The sequence below is a fragment of the Schistocerca serialis genome, chromosome 8 (assembly GCF_023864345.2).
Source record: "Schistocerca serialis cubense isolate TAMUIC-IGC-003099 chromosome 8, iqSchSeri2.2, whole genome shotgun sequence".
Classification (NCBI taxonomy): Eukaryota; Metazoa; Arthropoda; class Insecta; order Orthoptera; family Acrididae; genus Schistocerca; species Schistocerca serialis.
The window spans coordinates 548784934-548808752 of record NC_064645.1 but is presented as its reverse complement, the minus strand read 5'-3'; the positions used below and the strand labels follow the sequence as shown (position 1 = coordinate 548808752).

Below are 23819 nucleotides of genomic sequence, written 5' to 3'. Positions count from 1 at the left end.
CTGATGGTACTGCCACACAAGCGTTGAAATCGCGGAAACAGAAGGACCATACCGCCCAGCAGCAGCTCGAGAAGAAGACGCGAGAAGACTTCGATAGCTGCGGCCAGCGACAATACCGACGGCATCTGAGTCTTACAGTTCCACCACCGAGGGCGCTGCTGCTGGGCGGTGTGGTCCTTCTGTCTCCGTGATTTCAATGCATGCGTGGCATTACCATCAGCACACTATATAAGATGGAGCGGAGAACTTATTTGTATCCATCCTCACCTGACGCATCCACCAGCACCTTCACCAGCACCACCTCCTTCTCTCTACCCAGTGTGGCTTTCGACCGTCCTTCTCTACCAATGACCTTCTCCTTCACCTCACCCACCTCCTCTCACAACAACTAAATTCCCGTCGCTCAACCATCTTCCTCTTTCTCGACCTTGAACGTGCCTACGACCGTGTATGGCATTCCAGTCTCCTCTTCAAGCTCAAAACCTTCGCCCTTCCTACTAACTAAGTCTGTATGATCGCCTCCTTCCATTCTCACTGTCCTTCCTACGCCACCATTCATAACACGGGTTCCTACACCTTCCACCCCTCCGCCAGTGTGCCCCAAGGTTCTGTCCTCTCCCCTCTTCTCTAATTTCTTTACACTGCGGACATGCCACCACCTTCACACCCTTACACCTTCTCCAATACGCCAATGACAACGCCTTCCTTGCCCTCGCCCCCACCCTGCAACGCTCCCAGCACCTTCTCCAATCCCATCTTGACTGGTTCACCACTTGATGTAAACAGTGGATGCTCAAGGTCAATCCTTCCAAAACTCAGAAGATCATTGTAGACAAAAGCACCCCTTCCTTCCATTTCCTAGATTTTTATCTCACTGTCTACAGCCATCCTATCAACCTCACCCCACCCTCCAGTACCTTGGTGTCATCCTTGACCGTCACCTCTACTGGACCCCCAATCTCTGGATGATCCAAGCTAAGGCACGCTCCCGACTCCACCTCCTCAAGCTCCTTTCTGGCCGCACATGGGGTCTGGACCCATCCACAGTTCTCCACACCTATAAATCCCTCATCCGCCCCATCCTCTGTTTACCCATCCTGCCTGGATCTCCTCCCCTCCTACCTTCTACAAGTCCCTTCGAATTCTATAACGCCATGCACTCCACCTCGCCTATCGCATCCGCCTCGCATCCACCACATGGATCCTCTATGACTTAATTCCTTTTCCATACCACCTCCTCTTTCTTGAACGGATACGGATCCTTTACACCTCCCATACACTTGATCTGCCTCACCCACTTGTCTCTTCCACCCTTTCCTCTCCCATCCGCTGCCATGCCTATACACCTGGATCCCACCCGCTCTCCATCTTACCATAATCAATACCCTTGCCCAAGGTGACTTCCGACAACTTCCCCTCCCAGATAATGCCCTTGTCCCCTCCATCTACCCCTCCTACCAGTTTTGAATCCTCCCCTTCCTACTCCTGCGTTTTTCCTCCAGGGTACCTTCTTTCCCTTCTCTCCCTCCTCACTTCCTCTCTCCTCTCTCCCTCTCCTCCCCCTCCCTGGGCTTCCACACACCCCATACCCTCTCCCCTCTCCCTCCCATCTTCTCTCCACCTGGCATCTTTTGCCCCCTCCCCCCTACCCTACCGTATTTCCCTGCAGTAGGCCCCCCTTTTTCTTCGTGCAACAGGGTGTTTATAGAGCGCCGAAGGTCACCATCATTGTGTTAGTTTTTTTCTTCATCTTAGTGCAATGGTGTTTCTTTGGCAGTGCTCCTACATTCATGTGTTCAACCATCTGTCTACGTCTGTGCACTAAGCTGAACTTCCCTGTGCGACCAGTGCCTTCCGTGAATGACTTCATTTCTTTTTCATTTGTCTGTCTCCTGTTTTTATGTCTCCTGATTTTATGTCTTCATGTTTCTTGTATTTTTTTTTCTGTGGCCGAAGAGCTGCATGGATAGGCCGCTGCCAGCCTACCTTTTGTAAAGGTTTAAAATAACAAGAAAGAAAAAAAGTCCTTGTTTGGCACACCTGAAGATGGCTGGCAGTTGTTTGACCGAAATATCGTGGAATGAAGTTTACGACGACTGGCTGCAATTCCAAAATCTCTTTGAACAGTTGATTCGCCGGGAAAATTTTAAATTTTACATGTGTTACATATTCTGCCATAAGTTAGTATTACATATTATCTGCTCAAAAGTATCTGGACACCTATTAGTGGACATTAATATGAAGTGTGTCCATAATTCGCCTTTATGATGGCTTGAACTCTGCTTGAGAAAGTTTCAAAGAGATATCCGAACGTCTCTGGAGGTAGCACATTCTTCCTCAACCGCTAAAATCAGAGAAGTGGACGTTCTAACTAACCCTAAAGGTGTTCCATTGGTATAGGTCAGGACTATTAGCAAGCCAGTCTATTTCAGCAATGTTATTGTCCACGGACCATTGTCTTACAGATGCTGCTTTATGACAGGATGCATTGTTGTGCTAATACACACAGTCCGCAGCTTGTGGTCTAGTGACTAGTGTTGCTGGCTCTCGAACATGGGGTCTCGGGTTATATTCCCGACCGGGTTGGGGACTTTCTCTGACTGGGTATTGGGTGTTGGTGTTTTCATTATCATCATCATTCGTGACAGTGGCAAGACTGGACTGTGTAAAAACTGGAACTTCGTACAGGCGCTGATGACTGTGCAGTCGAGTGCCCCAAAAACCAAACATCATCTAATACACACAGTCGTCGTCTTCCAACCGTTCCTCTACTGTGCACAGTGCACAATGCTGTAAAATGTGTTAATACTCTTCTGCATTTGGCGTTTCCTTAAGCGCAATAAGGGGACCACATCATTACCACCTTCTCTGTACCTCACTGTTGGCACTACATGAGGGCATCTAATGTTTTTCAGACTTTCTCCTACTCAAACCTTTCCGTCGGATTGCCGTAGGGTGTAGCGTGATTCATTATTTAAAATCATTCCATTCCGGTCATTCAATGTCCGGTGGCGCTCCACTTGACGCCTCCCCAAGTGTCGCTTAGCACTGACTGCAGAAATGTGTGGGTTATGACGACCTGCTTGACCATTGTAAGCCATTCTTTTTAATACCTTGTGCACAGTCATTGTGCTAGATGGATTGCTGGTAGCACTCTGGAACTCACGGGCGATTCCTTTTGTTGATTTTATGCGGTTTTTTACAGCTGCATTTCACAATGCTCGACGGTTGCTGTCCACCAGTTCATTTGGTCTGCGTAGGCTTGGTTTAGTTATAGTTATTCCTTCACGTGTCCACTTCACAGTGGCATTACCAACAGCCGACGTGGGCAGCTTTAGAATGATTGAAATATCCATGATATACTTATTGCTCAGGTGAAATCGGATTACTAATCCCTGTGAGATGTCATTGAGCTCTCATGATCGAATCATGCTGCTGTTACTGATTCTCTACTAACAATACAATACTCCCCATCTCCAATTATAGTGGCGGGTCTGCCTGTCGTGACATCTAGTGATAAATTTCCTATTACAAGGCGTGTTTTTTTAAGTAAGGTCCGATTGAACATAAGTACACAACGAAAGGTTATTTCAAGAAAGTAAATTTATTTTCAGAAACTACATACTTCACTCTATTTTTCGACATAGTTGCCAAGTTTGTTGAAACATGTATCATACCTCTCAACGAATTTTAAAATACCCTCTTCATAAAAACTTGCCGCCTTCTCCGATAACCAAGAGTTCACTGCCGTTTTCAAATCCTTGTCATCATTGTAACGGTTGCCACTGAGGTGTTGTTTGAGGTGGATGAACAGATGGTAATCGCTCGGCGCAAGATCGGGACTGTAGGGTGGATGGGTGGGTGGTCTGAAACTTCCCAGCCAAAACTGTCCAATAAATCGAGTGTCTGACCTACAGTGTGAGGTCTTGCATTGTCATGGAGAAGGACAATTCCCTTTGTCAGCGTGCCGCGTCTTTTGTTTTGAATCGCTCTGTGTAGCTTTCTCAGGGTTTGGCAGTATGTTTCTGCATGAAGTCGACCAACAAAACACAGTGCCTATCCCAAAACACCGACGCCCTGATTTTGCGATGGGACAGTGTCTGTTTGGCCTTCACCTTCACTGGCGAGTATGTGTGTTGTGTGTCTCCATTCCTTGCTCTGTTGCTTCGATTCGGGCGTGATATGCGAAACCCATGTTTCGTTTCCAGTTACGATCAGACTCAAGAAGTCGTCACCTTCTTCGTGATAACGAGTCAAGAGTTTCATCACACACTCAATAAATGGTTCAAATGGCTCTAAGCACTATGGGACTTAACATCTGAAGTCATCAGTCCCCTAGATATAGACCTACTTAAACTTAACTAACCGAAGGACATCACACGCATCCATGCCCGAGGCAGGATTCGAACCTGCAACCGTAGCAGCAGCGCGGATCCGGACTGTAGCGCCTAGAACCGCTCGGCCACATCGGCCGGCTCACACTCAAATCTTTGGTTTTTGTGGTCCTCTGTTAGGAGTTTTGGGACCCAACAGGAGCACAGTTTCCTAAACTTTATGTGTTCAGAAACAATATTGTAAAGCACTGGTCACGATACATCAGGAAATTCGTTTGAGAGACCTGTTATTGTGAAGCGCCTGCTCTCACGAATCCTCGCTTCAACTGAAGCCACCAAATCGTCCGTAATCAAAGAAAGGCTACCGGAGCGGTCCTCATCTGGACGTTGTCACGGCCATCTTTGAATTCTTGTACCCACTTACGCACTTTGCTTTCACTCGTAACAGTAGCACCGTTCACTTCGCAAATGTGTCGATGAATTTCTGCAGCAGACACGTTCCTTGCTGACAAAAACCGTTATAACTGAGCGAACCTCACACGCGGCGGGCGAGTTGATAGTCTTAAAAATTTTGAAAGACAGAACAGAACTGTAAAGGATAGCTACAGAGCTGAAACTGAGTAGAGTTGTTCCCGAGGCATGCCGGTACACGACGCTCGCGCTCGTTGCGGTATACGCGCGAACTACGAGTGCATACAATAAAACGGACCTTACTTAAAAAAACACGCCTCGTACATATGCCTGCCTGGATACTTTCAATGAAATAGGGTATTCGGCATGGCAGGTGATTAATTTTTTGTCTAGTCGGGCGTACTGTGCATTGAGTGTGAGAACTGCAGAGACGCACGCACCTTGTCGGACCATCTTGGTGACGTTGAAGTCGACGCCGCCCACGTAGCCGTGCACGATCACCTTGGTGGGGCGGCGCGGGTCGAAGACGCCGTCCAGCCGCTGCTCGCCGTCTTCCAGGCGCAGCTCCACCGGCTCGTCCGGGTGCTCGCTACAAAGACACGTGTCTTCACAAATAATGTTCTCCATAAACACTCACACTGAGGTGACAGAAGTCGTGGGACAGCGACATGCACGTATACAGATGGCGGTAGTATCGCGTACACAACATATAAAAGAGCAGTGCAGTGGCTGAGCTGTCATTTGTACTCAGGTGACTGATGTGGAAAGGTGTCCGACGTGGCTTTGACCGCGACTTTTAACGCAGGATTGTACTTGCAGATAAGCGTATGCGACATTCCATTTCGGAAATCGTTAGATAATTCAATATTCCGAGATCCACAGTGTCAAGAGAGTGCCGAGATACCAAATTTCCTATCACAACAGACAACGCAGCAGCCTATAGCCTTCACTTAACGACCGACAGCAGCGGCGAGTTGTCTGTGGTAATAGACAAGCAACACTGCGTGAACTAACCACAGAGATCAATGTGGGATGTACGACGAACATACACGGTTGTGACTTCATAATGATGTTGGCTGTGTTTACACGGAATGTACTAGTTCCTCTGGTCCAACAGATCACTGACTGGAAATGTTTACGTTCGGTTACTTGGAGACCATTTTCGGCCATTCATCGATTTATGATCCTAAACAGCGATGGAACTTTTATCGATGACAGTGTGTCACGTCACCAGGCCACAGTTCAAGCAAATGATCTGGCCACCCAGATCACCCGACATGAATCCCATCGAACGTTTATGAGACAGAATCGAAAGGTCAGTTTTTGCACAAAATCCTGCACCGGCAACACTTTCGCAATTATGGACGGCTGTAGAGGCAGCGTGGCTCAATATTCCAGTAATGGACTTTCAACGACTTGTTGAGTCCCTGCCACGTCGAGTTGCTGCATTATTACGACCAAAAGGAGTCCCGAAACGATTATCTGGCGGTACCTCATGACTTTTGTCACCTCAGAGTATATACACTGTTGAGTCACATTATTGAACCAATGTTTATTAAAATTTTCACCAAGGACACATCTGATTAAATAACTTTATAATACAGAGAGCTGCACTGCCAAACGGAAACAAGAAGTGCCCAGAAGACATCATCGGTGGAACTTCGTACACGTACACGCCATCCACCAGTATTTAAGTAATTTGAGATGCAATTCTGTGTGACAAATAGAACGCCCACCATAGTATATTGGTGTTGTTCGGGTTTAGTGTTGTTACCAGGCCTGGTTGGGTATGTAAAGGCTGTGAACAGCGCCTGATGTTTAGTGATCATTGTGAAGGACACAGAGACGACACTTACTGACGACACAACTGACAATAGTTTGGTTGGTTGGTCGATTTGTGGGAAGGGACCAAACAGGGTCCCATTGGTTTAAGGAAGGATGGGGAAGGATGTTGGCCGTTCCCCTTCAAAGGAACCACCCCGGTATTTTCCTGAAGCGATTTAGGGAGATCATGGGAACCTAAATCAGGATGGACGGACGAGAGTTTGAACCGTCGTCCTCCCGAATGCGAGTTCAGTGTGCTAACCACTGCGCCACCTCGCCCATTGACAGTAGCCTGAAAGGGGCCTCAATGTGGTTCTCCATTTGGCCACATTGGCGATTGGTACAATATCCAGATTTGTGGAGCAGTGCAATGTGATAGTGGCCCGATGTTGGCCTGCATGGGATCGTGGGACAAGCATACTCGTTGTCTAGGTTCCAGCAGATCACATCTGACCACCACAAGCGAGCATTGCCATATTTTCCACCAACTATATCATAACCCCTTCATAGAGCTTGCCATCTGAGAACAAGTAGTAATGGGTTTCCTGCAACATTCTAAGTCTTCCTGCACCATTCGTGCAGCAGCTGGTCTAAGGAACTGACATTAACACAACAACAAAAATGGATGCGTTTAGAGTGGTACCATCACCAGGAAACGTGGGCTTCTGAAGAATTGCGCGCTGCATTGTGTGCTGAGATGAATCGTCGTTCTGCATTATTCCGGATGACCATTGTCGGTGAGTATGTTGGAGACCTGGAGACAGTTCTCATTCTTCCTGTGTTTCCGAGAGACTTATCGTCTTACTCCCGATATCACGCTGTGGGGAGCCATCAGATATGATTCCGAGGCACGGCTAGTCGCAACTGACGGAACTGTGACGTCATGATGGCGCGTCACGGACATTCTGCGTCCTCAAGTGTTAGCTCTTACCTGACAGTACCGTGGTGCCACCTTCAACGTGCAACATATGTCTCTGAACTGCCTGCATGTTTTCAGGGTACTCCTGTCGCCACCAAGATCCCCAGACCTGTGTCCAATAGAAAATGTTTGGGGCCAGCACAGATGTCAACTCCATGCCAGTGACAGTATTCAGGATATCAAGAACATTTACGACACTTGTGGGCCATCTTTCCTCAGAAGAGGATACAGCAGCTTCATGAGATCCTTCCCAACCAAAACAGTGCATGTATTGGGTCAGTGGAGGTGTAACATTATATTAAAAAGTGGGCTCATGCTGCCAAGTTCTTTGTAAATTTGACTCGCTGTTGTAATCACTGAAACAACACTAAATACCCTCTCAACCTGCGAATGTTTATTTTGCTTCCTCCTCCCCTGCTGGGTGCTTCACTTGTTTTTTGTCTGGCAGTGTACGAGGTGCGACTATAAAGTAATGAGACTGATTTTCTTTGCAAGATGTGACAACCCTGCAGGCTTGCGTAGGTACAATATATTTGACCTTGGTCTATAAGCTGATTCTAGTCCAAGCGGCACATCGATGCAACTGCTCAGTCATGAGTTGTGCCGTAATAAGTTAACACGTGTTTGTGTCTTTCGTTACGAAAATGGAACCGCATAATATTGCGAAACGGTATGCCATTTCTTTTTGCATTAAATTGGGTGAAAACACGACGAAAACTTCCGGTAAGCTTCAGAAGGCTTTTGGAGAGGAGGTTATGTCAAGAGATCAAGTTTTTCATTGGCATTAAATGTTTAGTGGAGGCAGAACGAATGTTGAAGATGAAGACCGCAGTGGACGACCATCAATCTCACGGATGGATGTCAACTTGGCCAGGGTGCGTGAAATGGCTCTGAGCACTATGGGACTTAACATCTGAGGTCATCAGTCCCCTAGAAGTTAGAACTACTTAAACCTAACTAACCTAAGGACATCACACACATCCATGTCCGAGGCAGGATTCGAACCTGTGACTGTAGCGGTCGCGCGGTTCCAGACTGTAGCTCCTAGAACCGCTCGGCCACTCCAGCCGGCAGGTTGCGTGAACTCGTATCATCTGATCGAAGATTATCCATGAAAATGATTGCAGAAGAACTGAACATCAATCAAGAAACGGTTCGTCTAATAGTAACTGAAGATCTTGGTATGAGAAAGATTTGTGCAAAAATGGCCCCCAAAAATCTCACATCACAACAGCGAGAAACACGGGAAAATGTGGCAGTCGATCTGTTAGAGCAAACGGAAATCAATCCAGAATGGTTGAGTCGTGTTATCACTGGTGATGAAAGTTGGTTTTTTCAGTACGATCAAGAGACAAAACGCCAAAGTTCGCAATGGTGCTCAAAAGGATCACTCAGACCAAAAAAAGCTCAAGCTCGCATGTCAAAGTCAAAAGTGAAATGCATGTTTGTGTGCTTCTTTGGTTCCAAGGGAATTGTTCATAATGGACAAACAGTTAACCAATATTACTACAAAGAAATTTTAGAAAGACTTCATAGAAGAGTTCTTCATGTCCGTGCCAACACTGGATTTTGCATCACGATAATGCGCTATCCCATACTGCTCTGTCAGTACAGCAATTTTTAAACTCAAAACAAATTTCAGTACTATTACAGCCACCTTATTCACCGGATATGGCTCCGTGCGACTTTTTTTTTATTCCAAGAGTCAAAACGGCGGTCAAGGGACACCATTTTCAAACAACACGAGATATCCAAAAAGCTGTAACGAGGGTCTTGGAGGATATTAGAGAAGATGAGTTCCAGAAATGTTACCATCAATAGCAGAAGCGCTGGAAAATGTGTTTGCAATCAGAAGGGAACTACTTTGAAGGAGACAACACTAAACTTAACTAAAACGGTAAGCAACATTTTTTCACATCAGTCTCATTACTTTATTGTCGCACCTCGTATGTGACGATAAACAAATGATTAGGGCTAGAATACTCTACATGATTTTAACTCTAAGAATTCAGTTTCCTGGAAAGCTCCCAAAGACGTTTAGTTACAGGTTTTGTCGAGCTCTAACTTGGGAAGTCATTTATTCAGCAAAGTATTTGTTATTTGAGGGTCATTTTTAAAGTAAGAACCGACAGCGCATCGTTTTCGCGCATCCTGCCACGGTCGCCCGCTCTTGGCCAGTCTCCCACCACGCCGCCATTACGTTTGACATCTCTGCCGGAGTTGTTTGTATTGTTATACTGCTTCGTCTGTCGCCATCAGTAATCCTGTCAATTGTGAAGTGAGGTCGGTTATTAGGCTCTCAAATGCAAGACATGTTCGTCTGGCTGAAACTCACCAGCAGCTTGTTGCAGTCTGTGGTGCTGGTGTAGTGAGTGATGGTAATATGCGTAAATAGTGTAGATTGTTCAATGAAGGAAGGGCAAATGTGCATGATGAAGAACGATCTGGATGGTCTGCTGTCATGAATGAAGACTTGATACAAAAATTTGACGAGGCAGTTCGCCAAAACAGGCACTTCGCTATTAACGAGTTGCATCAGAAATTTCCACAAATTTTAAGATCAGTGGTTTTTCACATTGTCACTGACAAACTTCACTACAAAAAAAATGTGTGTGAGATGGGTGCCGAAAACGTTGACAGAAGAACACAAAACAATGTGAATGGCACGTTCTTTGTACGTTTTGGAACGCTGTCACAAGGGTGGTGACGAGTTCTTGAGTCACATTGTGACCGGTGATGAAACGTGGATAGCGCGCTACACTCCAGAGAATTAACGTCAATCCAATGAGTGGCGTCATTCAAAGTCCCCGACGAAACAACGAAAATTCAAACAAGAATCTTCAACATGGAAAATCATGGCCACGATTTTTTGGGACCGGAAAGGCATTCTTCTGTTAGACATTTTGCCAAGTGGAATGCAATAAATGCTGAGAGGTACTGTGAAATATTATTAAAGCTTAGGGGCGCGCTATTCAAAACTTTCGCCGGGGACTGCTCTCTGGCGGCGTCGCTCTGCTTCACGACAATGCTCAACCTGCCGTTGCGGCAGGAACAAAGACGCAGTCCCACAAGTTTCATTGGGAATTAGTGGATCACGCACCGTACAGCCCTGACTTAGCACCATCGCGCTTTCATCTGTTTCCAAAACTGAACGAATTTCCTTGTGGAAAGCGCTTGGAAAATGATGACACGTTGAAGTAACTGTTACTAACTGATTTAACTGTCAGGCGCAGAGTTGATCCAGGGACCCAAAAGCTGGTGCGACGACTTGAAATAGTTTAAATGTTCAGTGTGACTATGCTGAAAAGAGAAAAAATGTGCATATTGTAGTTTCTGATACATTTCACTCTATTACAAATCGGTTCTTAATTTAAAAATGACCCTCGTATTACCCATTTGGAGAAACTACAAGGTGTAGAACTTTGCTTCCGCCGGTTTTTCCCCGACATTAACGAAAGAAATTGGTTACACATGTATCATTCAAAGTGTTTTCCATCGCTGACCACTACTTTTTCCCCTCTTTCGGGCAGTGTACGAATCCCGCGTCGAAAAAAAATTTCATCTTTTGAAGCGCTCCACGAGTCGATCCAATTTGTGACTTCTTCATGAGATCGGAAGTGTTGCTCAGCCAGGCTATGCGCCATTGATCTAAACAGGCGATAGTCAGAGGGAGCAATGTATGGAGAATAAGGCGGGTGGGGTAGGACTTCCCATTTCAACGTTTCCAAGTACGTTTTGACCTCTTTTGCGACGTGGGGTCGAGCGTCGTCGTGCTGCAAAATCACTTTACTGTGCCTCTCGCTGTATTGTGGCCCTTTGTCTTTTAATGCTCTGCTCAGACGCATTAATTGTGTTCGATAACGAGCACCTGTGATTGTTTCACTTGGTTTTAACACTTCATAGTACTTGACGCCGAGCTGGTCCCACCAAATGCAGAACATGATCTTGGAGCCGTGAAAGCCGTGAATATTCGGTTTGGCCGTCGACGTGAAAGCATGGCCGGGATATCGCCATGATTTTTTTTCGTTTAGGGTTATCATAATGAACCCATTTTTCGTCCCCGGTCACAATAGATGCAGAAATCCCTTCCGCTTTTGCCTCTGAAGCAACTGTTCACAAACACACAAACGCCGTTCAACGTCTTTTGGTTTCAGCACACACGGGACCCAATTTCCTTCTTCCTGAATCATGCCCATAGCCTTGAGACTTTTTGAAATGGCTTGCTGTGTCACTCCACCCACTAATCCTGCCAATTCTTCTTGAACTTGACGCGAGTCTAAACTCAGCAATGTCTCCAATTCTGCATCTTCGAAAACATTCTCTCTTCCACCACTACGCCGGTCTACGACGTTAAAATCACCGCTAAACTCATGTGCTGCTGACGAGGAAACGCTACCGAACTGCGCGTCTTACGATCTGACCTACCAATAGGGAGGCTTGAAGGTGGTCACGTGGGGGTGGAACCATGGCCAGCTGCCGGGAGCGGACACGCCGTTCGCTCTCTTCTGCTGGCAGCTTCCAAACCGATCAGACGCCCTCTTCACCTGCTGTCTTGGGCGGCTGCCCCTTCAGTCTCGGTGGCTTCTCCAGGCCTGACTCTTTTTACGGCGTTAAAACTTCGTACAGTTTAAACTATGTTTTATTCTTCACCTCAACTGGTGCCTACTGCTTTCCCTTCTTGGCCAATCCTGACGCATTAACAAAGATTTGTATATCAGTATGCCCATGGAACATTATGTCTCCCCGCACAATAACACTGAGACCACAAAATCGATCATGTTCGACAATGTTCTTGGGTGCATTACATGGTCTCACCTGTCGCCATATCACGGGGCATCCAGTAATGTCTTAATGGATGCCGCACCTCATGCTGTGAAGTGGGTACAACATCTGCACATCGATGGAAAGTCAACAGTCTTGAATGCTACATACCTTATTCCTTTGTGTCTGTTATATGGTATTTACTGCGTTCTTTATATTCTCCTACATGTGTCGCACGTTTGTTTTCTTGTTTATTGTTGTATTTGTGTTTGTATATGTGCTTCTGCCATGCGCAATACAATAAATAAGTAACAAATTCAGGAAAACCATGGAAAACCTAAATGAAGATGGAAGGACAAAGCAAATTTCAAGCTCCTGGATATGAGGTCAGTGACTTAACAAATGCGCTGCCTCTTCGGTTGGTGTCTATTGTACAATGTTCTGTTGATTATACACAATTTGCACAAGATAATTTGAGTATAAAATATGTTTTTGTACTGTGACCTCGCATCTCTCTACACTGCCACCGAACTCGTTAATTTTCTGGGTCCAAAATCGTGTAACACGAATCGTTTGTGGTCTGAATTCAGGAAGTCTTGCAGAAGCCGTTCAGTCAACTGTGTAGTCTGACTGTTGCTTCTTAGTAGGTTATTCCTTAACGAAGTTAGTCATAAATACTGTATCTCTCTTTCCTCAGTTCACGTATCGATACCAAGGATAAGAAGCCTCCATAAATGCTTACGGTCACTTACTTTTGTCCGTAAAGGCATCCATTATTCAGAAACACGCTTAAATGACCTGCCAGCAACCTGTTAGTAGATATAGTTTAAGAGGAAGTAAAAGCTTTTATTGGTGGTCAGCTCCTTCTGTTCCATTGACGAATTTCTTACAAGAACCAGTTGATGCACTTATTATTAACAATTTGTGTATCTAGACAGCAACGATACCTTGTTAGATTAGAATATGTAGATTGAGGGTGGAGTGGGAAGAAAGGACATAACGTGAATGATGTGCAGTACCCGACTTCCACATGTATTCAGCCCAGCATCGTAATCTGTGGATATAAGCATCGTACATTGCCTTCTTTTCCCGAAGCTCGTCCACAGTAGCCTGTACATATGTTGTATATTTCAGTAAGCACATATTTACTTGGTTGTGATGAATTTCTATTAATGTGTAAATGAAAATGTTTAAAATTCTTGACTGTTTTCTACACTTTCCAGCACCGTCTCATTAGGCTCTATGGAAGAAACTCTAGTATACCACCGGTTCCTTCCACGCTGCACATCCTTAAGAACTCCTCGGTATGAGGCTATGGGAAGAGCAGTGTAACTATTGTATTACATGACTGCCTGGTGACTGTTCTTTCGGACAAGTCTGAAAGAACAGCACCACGCATTTATGTAACTGAGTCGTCTCGAATGGCAATGAACACACCATCTGCAGTGCGGATGCACAATTAGATCCGACCTCTTGTGGGAACCTCAAAGTTGCGAGCATGGACTGTGGATAGGTGACAGTAGGTGGGAATACGGGTCGGACGAGAGGCCTGCCGCGGTAGTCCGAGAAATTGCGATAAACACTGAGTCTGGGTGGCGCCGTGATTAACGCAACTGCGTAGTAAGCAAGAGGTTCCCGGTTCGAATCCCGGCCTGCCACACATTTTCACTTGTCGCCGCTGATTAGGCATAAAGTCCCAATGCAACTGACATCAATACTCTCTTTCCTTTCCTTTCTTCCCACTCCACCTTCAATCTACATGTTCTAATCTAACAAGGCATCGTTGATGTCTAGATACACAAATTTCCTCCCTTGGAATAACCGACGTTTGCGATGACCGAATTAACGTAATTATCCAATTGTTGGTTGACGGTGACCATTATAAGCGGACCCTGTTACAGGTAGCGAGAAACACAGAAGCAAGTAAGGGGAGGAAAAGTCAGTCACTGCAAATCGTCTCAACAATCCATTAGAACTGCGCCTGAACACATTCAGTCACAACTGGGCAGCAGTCACACTATTTGCGGTAACGGTTATATGAGTCTCTTTTGGTCAAAAGAAGGCAGGCTTCGAACTCATGACGTCAACAGGTTTCTCAAATGGTGATAAAAGATTTTAAATATCCAGTCAGTTTCAGTATTGAACACCTTCGTCACCTCAACGACCTCGACACAACAAGGTACCGTCTGGAATGAGGCCCACTCAGTCTTTTGAGGCCCATTGACGAGCTGCTGGAATAAAAGAGCAGCAGACTCATCAGGATTCATCTACTGGTAATAGCGGCTGGAGGTATGGACGCTATGCTGATCACAGATCCCACGGTCATAGATCACTGGCCACTGCCTTGTAGACAACAGTCGACCTGTGGGAACAGGCATAAGGCCTAACCCCTGAGTAGTGGGGATTAGTGGTTGATTCGGGGGAAGGGACCAAACAGCGAGGTCATTTGTCCCATTAGGGAAGAATGGGAAATGGTCGGTCGTTCCTTTCAAAGGAACAATACCGGCATTTGCCTGAGGCGATTGAGGGAAATCACGGAAAATCTAAATCAGGATGGCCGGACGCGGGTTTGAACCGTCGTCCTCCCGAATGCGAGTCCAGTGTGCTAACCTCTGCACCGCCTCGCTCGGTCCCTGAGTGGTGTTTACGTTTACATGTATCCAAAAACCTTCAATTTATCAAACATAAATTGTGCGAGTATATGCAAAAATATAAAATGAAGAGAGGAATACCGACCTCAGAGTCGCTCAGACTCTTGCTGAATCTCTCATTGCTGCGAGTATCGCTATTCGCTCCCCGCTCGAGGCGCTTTAATTCCTGCCGGAGCATCAGGCAACTGAGCGATCGAGGTATTAGACATTCTCGAAATCGTGAAAAGAATGGCGTCTAATTTCCTTTGCAGCCACCATGGTTGGAGCATTCCTTCGGCTTTTAAGTGGCTTAGCTCATGAAATCATTATTAATTCTCTCACCCGTCCAGCTAGTGGCCCGGAACTTATGATCCGGTTGACAACAGGACACAAAAGCTCTAACTGTTCTTCCTCCTAACAGGGATCGAGGGTAATAAAACCACTGTTACGGTTGATTCTCCATTACAGCCTGTCCTACGCCGCGTTAAGCGACGGAATACCAAGGTGACGACTTCTTCTGTGCAGGCTTCGCATCTAACATTAGCCGACGGATAAACATTGCGTCACTTCGTTTTTCTCCCACGTCTTTGTGGGTCCCTGCGGCGTTGTGAGAGATTCTGAACAGACGGTCAGCTGTAACTTTGGAGAGATGCCAAGCCCTGTAAGAACACGAGATATATTTGCAAAGCAATACCTAAATCCTAATAAGCACTGCTCCGCAGTACTCTTTTATTCAAAGTCTCTATGTGATACCGGATCATTAAAAGAAAAATGAATTAACTGACTATTGCATTGCTTAACCATAGACAATTGCGTGCAGTTTTAAAGAAGAACTCGTGACACTTGTGTAATATTCTACAATATTTCTTATTTTCCTGACCAGTTTATTCTACCACGAAGGAACGAAACATCCAATTAGTGCAGCTAAATGTGCAAACACACTATAATCGTTCGTAAATTAGAATAATTTAATGGAACAAGATTCAAAAGTATCTCAGCACACATCTTTGATCTAACAAAATTCACAACCATACGTATAAGAGGCAGTCACATGAAAAAGAGACAGATGGGAAAAAGGAAGTAAATTGTTTATTATTTCAGAACTGTTAATACATTTTTCTCACTGTGAGACAAAGCGGCCAATACCTTCATGGAAGAATGTTTATGGTTGCCTACGGAAGCACGATTGTAGCCAGACGTGCTACTCTTCGCCCATAGCGAATCGATGAGCACGAGTATCTTTCTTTAGGGTACCAAAAGCATTTAAGTCGCGTGGGAGAGATCGGTACTGTGTGGAGGATGTGTAAGGACTTGCGAGCGAAACTTCGACAACGTAAACGAAACGGTATCATTCTGTTGCAGGATAATGTCTGCTCACGAGTTGCGAACGTTGTTTCGACTACGTTATGTTTCGCTGGAAAGCCCTTACACATCCTCCACACAGTACCGATTTCTCCCCATGCGATTTCCATATTTTTGGAGCCCTGAAGAAAGACGATAGTTGCCTCAGACTTGCTTCGGACGAAGAGGTGCATGCCTGGGTGCAATCACGGTTTCGTAGACAGCTACAAACATTTTCCCATAAAGGCATTGACCGTCTCATCTCTATGTCTACATCTACATCTACGTGATTACTCTGCTATTCACAATAAAGTGCCTGCCAGAGGGTTCAATGAACCACCTTCAAGCTGTCTCTCTACAGTTCCACTCTCGAACGGCACGCGGGAAAAACGCGCACTTAAATTTTTCTGTGCGAGCTCTGATTTCTTTTATTTTATCGTGATGATCATTTCTCCCTATGTAGGTGGGTGCCAACAGAATGTTTCCGCAATTGGAGGAGAAAACTGGCGATTGAAATTTCATGAGAAGATCCCGTCGCAACGAAAAACGCCTTTGTTTTAATGATTGCCACTCCAATTCACGTATCATGTCTGTAGCACTGTCTCCTCTATTTCGCGATAATACAAAACGAGCCGCCCTTCTATGAACTTTTTCGATGTCATCCGTCAGTCCCACCTGATGCGGATCCCACACCGCACAGCAATACTCCAGAATAGGGCGGATAAGCGTGGCGTAAGCAGTCTCTTTAGTAGACCTGTTGCACCTTCTAAGTATTCTGCCAATGAATCGCAGTCTTTGGTTTGATCTTCCCACAATATAATCGATGTGATTGTTCCAATTTAGGTTATTTGTAATTGTAAACCCTAAGTATTTAGTTGAATTTACAGCCTTCAGAGTTGTGTGACTTATCGCGCAATCGAAATTTAGCTGATTTCTTTTAGTACTCATGTGAATAACTTCACACTTTTCCTTATTCAGGGTCAATTGCCACTTTTCGCACCATACAGATATCTTATCTAAATCATTTTGCAAGTCGTTTTGATCATCAGATGACTTTACAAGACGGTAAATGGCAGCATCATCTGAAAATAATCTAAGAGGGCTACTCGGATTGTCTCCTATGTCGTTAATATAGATCAGGAACAATAGAGGGCCTATAACACTTCCTTGGGGAACGCCGGATATTAGTTCTGTTTTGCTCGATGACTTTTCGTCTATTACTACGATCTGTGACCTCTCTGACAGGAAATCACGAATCCGATCGCACAACTCAGGCGATATTTCCTGGCAGATTAAAACTCGGTCCAGCACACAGTTTTAACCTTCCAGGAAGTTGCATATCAGCGCACACTCCGCTGTAGAGTGAAAATTTCATTCCAGTAACTTAGGCGATACTCCGTAGGAACGCAGTTTGGTTAAAAGACGCTTGTGAAGAGCCTTCTGGAAATCTGAAAATATGGAATCAATTTGACATCCCCCGTCGATAGCACTTCTTACTTCATAAGTATAAAGAGCTAGTTGTGTTTCACAAGAACGATATTTTTTGAAACCGTGCTGACTATGTGTCAATAAATCGTTTTCTTCGAAGTACTTCATAATGTTCGAATGCAATATATGTTCAAAAACCCTACTGCAAATCGACGTTAGTGATATTGGCCTGTAATTCAGCGAATTACTCCTACTTCCCTTTTTGTGTATTGGTGTGACTTGAGCAATTTTCCACTCTTCAGGTACGGCTCTTTCTGTGAGCGAGTGGTTGTATATAATTGCTAAATATGGAGCTATTTTATCAGCATACTCTGAGAGGGACCTGACTATTATACAATCTGGACCGAAGGGCTTGCCTTTATTAAGTGATTTAAGCTGCTTCGTTACTCCGAGGATATCTACTACTCCTATGTTTCTCACGGTGGGATAAATGTATTAACAGTTGCAACGATTACTTTTGAAATAATAAAGAGTTTGCTTACGTTTCTTTCCCGTGTGTGTCAATTTTAAATATTCTATTCCATTCCTTTACGGGAGATACAGCAACAGTAAATAAATTATTCAAATGGGTGAAAAGCCTCTGTTGCAATTATGTTATTGTTTTATTAATTCCAATTACGCGTTTCACCTGGTTAGCACATCAGACTGGAGCAGTCAACAAATAATAACAACTCAGGTATATTAATCAAACGAGCAGCGGATCTAATATCGCTAATAGGTGAGCAAACTTTAAAAAAAAAACTGTAAAATTTAGTTAGTTGAACGCTGAGGGCGTTAAGCATGTAGCCAGATTGTCATGATATTGTTCCAGTCTAATGATGCACTGACCCCGTGAAACGCATATTTGTCATCAATAAAACAATTAAATAACTGCAACAGAGACTAGCTGACAAACAAAAGCTGAACGAAGCGAAAATGAGCGTAAGGAGAGCAATGAGACAACCGTTCAATGATTTCGAAAGTAAGACGTTGTCAACCGATTTGAGTAAAATCCTTAAGAGATTTTGGTCGTATGTAAAATTAGTAAGTGGGTCAAAATCATCTATTCATCTCTCAGGGACCACACCGGCACAGAAAGGGAAGATAACAGAGAGAAGGCCGAAATACTGAATTCTGTCTCCTGAAGTTGTTTCATCGCGGAAGGTCGTAACACTGTCCCTCCTTTCAGTTGTCGTGCGAACGTCGAAATGACAGATATTGAGATAACCGATCGCGTAATTGAAAAGCAGCTACAAACGCTTAGTAGTGGAAAGGCTTCAGGACCAGATGAGATACCTATAAGATTCTATGAAGATTATGCGAAAGAACTTGCCCCCTTCTAGCAGTAATTTATCGTAGATTGCTTGAACTACGAAAGATACCTAACGACTGGAAAAAGCGCAGGTCATTCCCGGTTTTAAAAAAGGCCGTAAGACAGATCCACACAATTATAGACCTATATCGTTGACGTCAATTTGTTGTGGATTTGTGGAATATGTTTTGTGCTAAAGAATTATGACGTTTTTGAAAAATGAAGAGCTCCTCTAGCATTTGACACCACCCCGCGTTGCCGCTTAATTAAAAAAAAAAAAAAAAAAAAAAAAAAAAAACGGGATTACGGAGTATCGGTGCAGAACTGCGATTGGATTCAAGACTTTCTTGTAGATAGAACTCAACACGTCTCTCTTAACGGAATTAAATCGACAGAGGTAAAGGTAATATTCGGAGTACCACAGCGAAGTGTGATAGGACCGTTGCTGTTCACAATGTATATAAATGACCTAGTAGAAAACGTTGCATGCTCTTTAAGGCTGTTCCCATATGATGCAGTTGTCTATACCAAAGTAGCAACGCCAGAAGATAGTAAGAATTTGCAGAACGACCTGCAGAGAATTGATGAATGGTGCAGACTCTGGCAGTTGACCCTGAACGTAAATAAATGTAACATATTGCACATACATAGGAAAAGAAATCCACTACTGTAAAGATACACTACTGATGACAAACAGCTTGAGACAGCGTCTGCCGTAAAGTATCTAGGCGTAACTATCCAGAGCGACCTTAAGTCGAATGACTATGTAAAACAGATAGTGGGAAAAGCAGACACAAGACTACGATTCATCGGAAGAATCGTAAGGAAATGAAACTCACCCACGAAAGAAGTGGCTTATAAGGCTCTTCTTCGCCCGATTCTTGAGTATTGTTCATCTATCTGGGATCCCTATTAGGTAGGAATGATAGAGGAGATAGAGAAGACCCAACGAAGACCGGCGCGTTTCGTCATGGGGTCATTTAGCTGGCGAGAGAGAGTTACGGAGATGCTAAACAAACTCCACTGGCAGACTTTTCATGAGAGACGTTGTGCATCACGGAGAGATTTACTATTGAAATTTCGGAACAGCACTTTTCAGGAGGAGTCAAACAACATATTACTTCCCCCCCCCCTCCCTCCCCCCCCCCCCCACATATATCTCGCGTATTGAGCAAGAGGAGAAAATTCCATAAATTAGAGCCAATACATAGATTTACCGACAATCGTTCTTCTCACTCACTATTCGCGAGTGGAACAGGGTTGGAGGGATCAGAAAGTGGTACCGAAAGTACCCTCCACCACACACCAGTAGGTGGCTTGCGGAGTATGATGTAGATGTAGATGTAGGTGAGTGTCTTGTGTTTATTTGAGTGCCCCTTATATTTATTTTCAAGTTGATGGCCTAACAATCGGAAACTGGTTAGTTGAATACTAAATTTCGTGTAACTTTACACAAAAGTTTTGTGTTTTTCATTCGTAAAGAAGTGAAATTTTTATGTACATGTTAATAAGTACACTGGACCAAAAAGTAGATCACTATCATGCATATCCTGTAAATTACATCGAGCATCCTTGAAATGCGCAAACACCAGTTTTTGTAACAAGTGTGCCTTTTCCTCACTTCAATATCCGTAGTTTTTCTTATGCACTACACGATCATATTGCTGCGGACTTATCAAAATCTGTTCATGAGTATTTTTTTACTGTGCTGCCTATGATCTTCCATGTACTTATGAATGTTTCGTGCCCGCTCCTTGGACGACGATTATCCTTTACTGCGTTTCACTAGAGACGGGAATTGTGGCTCCCTGTCCAACAGAGATTATGAACTACATGGCTCGGCATCTGTTTCAGTATCATTTTCACTTGTTAAGCAAGTATCGTCATCACTGTACACCTCACATATGAAGGGCTTATTTCATTAGTGGTACAACTCCATTGTTGTTCATATTGAGATACAGAATCCTAAAGTTAAATGAGCGCTGAAAAATCTGCAGTTGAGATACCAGAAATATTCAAGCATATGGCTTCTTGCTAGAGATGAAACCTTTCATCGTGTTTGTTTGGCTCATTAATTTCAGAAGCATTATAGACAGAAAAGTGGAGGTAATGGACTTGTACCACTATTGAAATAAGCCCATCATATATTGTCCGCACAGTCGAGCACAAACGACACCACACATTCCACTGACTCATCTTGCAGAAACGCTAATACTTCATCTGCCACTTCTTTCTCTCTCTGCAAAATTCCTTGGTTCCTTTCTGACGAAATGTCAAATTCGGCAAGCGCTGTATTCGGTATAACGCAATGTTTGCTTTGTTCACCGTTGCCATTACTCTGCTTTATATCAATACCACTAGCACTGTTGTGAGTTACTCGTCGACAAAGCAGTTAAACTATGCTCTGTAGCCTCATGCTGTACTCACGATTGCACACCTCCAGCCCCACCCCTGTTACCAGTAAAGACAATATTGCGGTTGTATGGTAGACAATGTGTCGGACATCGAATGTCGTAATCAACATTAATCTTTCGCGACCTCTCACTCAAGGGGTTCCTAATGAGACGTACATAACTTTGTATAACTGTAGGTTCTTTTGTCATACAGAGTTATTCAGGGTGGTCCATTGATCGTGATGGGGCAAATATCTCACGAAATAAGCGTCAAACGAAAAAACTACGCCGGCCGGGGTGGCCGAGCGGTTCTAGGCGCTACAGTCTGGAACCGCGCGATCACTAAGGTCGTGTGATGTCCTTAGGTTAGTTAGGTTTAAGTAGTTCTAAGTTCTAGGGGACTGATGACCACAGATGTTAAGTCCCATAGTGCTCAGAGCCATTTGAACCATTTTTGAACACTTCCTGTTTCCTTAATTAACGTATCTACCTGGCGAACGGTCCGGACACTTGGATGATGTCGTCCAGGATACCGAGCAGCATACATAGCACACGCCCGTTAGGCATTTTGATCACAATAGCCATACATCAACACGATATCGACCTTTTCCGCAATTGGTAAACGGTCCATTTTAACACGGGTAGTGTATCACGAAGCAAATACCGTCCGCACGTGATACCACGTACTTATACGTTTGTGACTATTACAGCGCCATCTACCACGAAACGAGAAAAGTGGTCCAACTAGAACATTCATATTTCTTTACGTACTACACGAATATGTAATAAAAATGGTTGTTCCTATTTAAAAAAACGCAGTTGATATTCGTTTGACCTATGGCAACGCCATCTAGCGGGCCAACCATAGCGCCATCTGGTTTCCCCCTTCAAGCTAGACGAGTTTCGTTCTTTGTAGTTTTTTCGTTTGATGCTTGTTTCGTGAGATGTTTGGACCGGTCACTATCAATGGACCACCCTGAGAATAATGTTCTTGATAGAAACAAATACTCTGTAATGCTGACGCTCTCATAAAAGTCTCCGAGTGTTAGTAATGCTTAGTAGTGTCGGGCATCGTTGATGTAATGTCCTCACTGCAGTTTTCCGTAGTACTGTTGATAACTCTACAGATGCACTGAAGCTGGGGCCGAAGCACTGAGCGCGGCAGTTTAAAACGACGTGCCAGCCAATCAGCGTCGTGAGAAGTTAGGTCATATCGGTTTATCGTCCTCTGGTGGCGAGTACGCGTGGAATCGCCTCTCCGAGAACAGCAAGCGAGCTCTCCCAGCGGCGTCATGGTGCGAGGTTTAAACGTGCCGTCTCCCTCTAGCTGTGAGCAGCGCGGCACACTGGGTGCAGTCGACGAAGAAGCCGCCATACCGCAATACACTCGTCATCAAGGTGCAGAAGAAACGGCAGAAAAAGCACATGCTACCAGTCAATTATTGCCTACCACCTACTCCTATTGTCTATTACTTATGCAGATGTTGTCAGACATAAAAGACCTAAAAATACACTACTGGCCATTGAAATTGCTACACCAAGAAGAAATGCAGATGATAAACGGGTATTCATTGGACAAATATGTTATACTAGAACTGACATGTGATTACATTTTCACGCAATTTGGGTGCATAGATCCTGAGAAATCAGTACCCACAACAACCACCTCTGGCCGTAATAACGGCCTTGATATGCCTGGGCATTGAGTCAAACAGAGCTTGGATGGCGTGTACAGGTACAGCTGCCCGTGCAGCTACCACAGTTTATCAAGAGTAGTTACTGGCGTATTGTGACGAGCCAGTTGCTCGGGCACCATTGACTAGACGTTTTCAACTTGTGAGAGATCTAGAGAATGTGCTGGGCAGGGCAGCAGTCGAACATTTTCTGTAGCCAGAAAGGCCCGTACAGGACCTGCAACATGCGGTCGTGCATTATCTTGCTGAAATGTAGGGTTTCGCAGGGATCGAATGGAGGGTAGAGCTACGGGTCGTAACACATCTGAAATGTAACGTCCACTGTTCAAAGTGCCGTCAATGCGAACAAGAGTTGACCGAGACGTGTAACCAATGGCACCCCACACCATCACGCCGGGTGACACACAAGTATGGCGATGACGAATACACGCTTCCAATGTGCGTTCACCGCGACGTCGCCAGACATGGATGCGACCATCATGATGCTGTAAACAGAACCTGGAGTCACACGAAAAAATGACGTTTTGTCATTCGTGCACCCATGAGTGCACCATCGCAGGCGCTCCTCTCTGTGGTGCAGCGTCAAGGGTAACCGCAGCCATGGTCTCCGAGCTGATAGTCCACGCTGCTGAAAACGTCGTCGAACTGTTCGTGCAGATGATTGTTGTCTTGCAAACGTCCCCGTCTGGTGACTCAGCGATCGAGACGTGGCTGCACGATCCGTTACAGCCAT

General features: G+C 44.8%; 1 protein-coding gene across 1 annotated transcript in view; it reads right to left on the bottom strand.

Annotated features, from left to right (window-relative positions):
- The window catches only part of LOC126416368 (pancreatic triacylglycerol lipase-like), a 247527-nt gene that overhangs the window by 150976 nt on the left and 72732 nt on the right, over positions 1-23819 (bottom strand). Inside the window, exon 3 of the mRNA XM_050084048.1 lies at positions 5186-5334. Within this exon, the coding sequence (XP_049940005.1) occupies positions 5186-5334 (149 nt within the window). The remainder of the gene's footprint in view (positions 1-5185; positions 5335-23819) is intronic.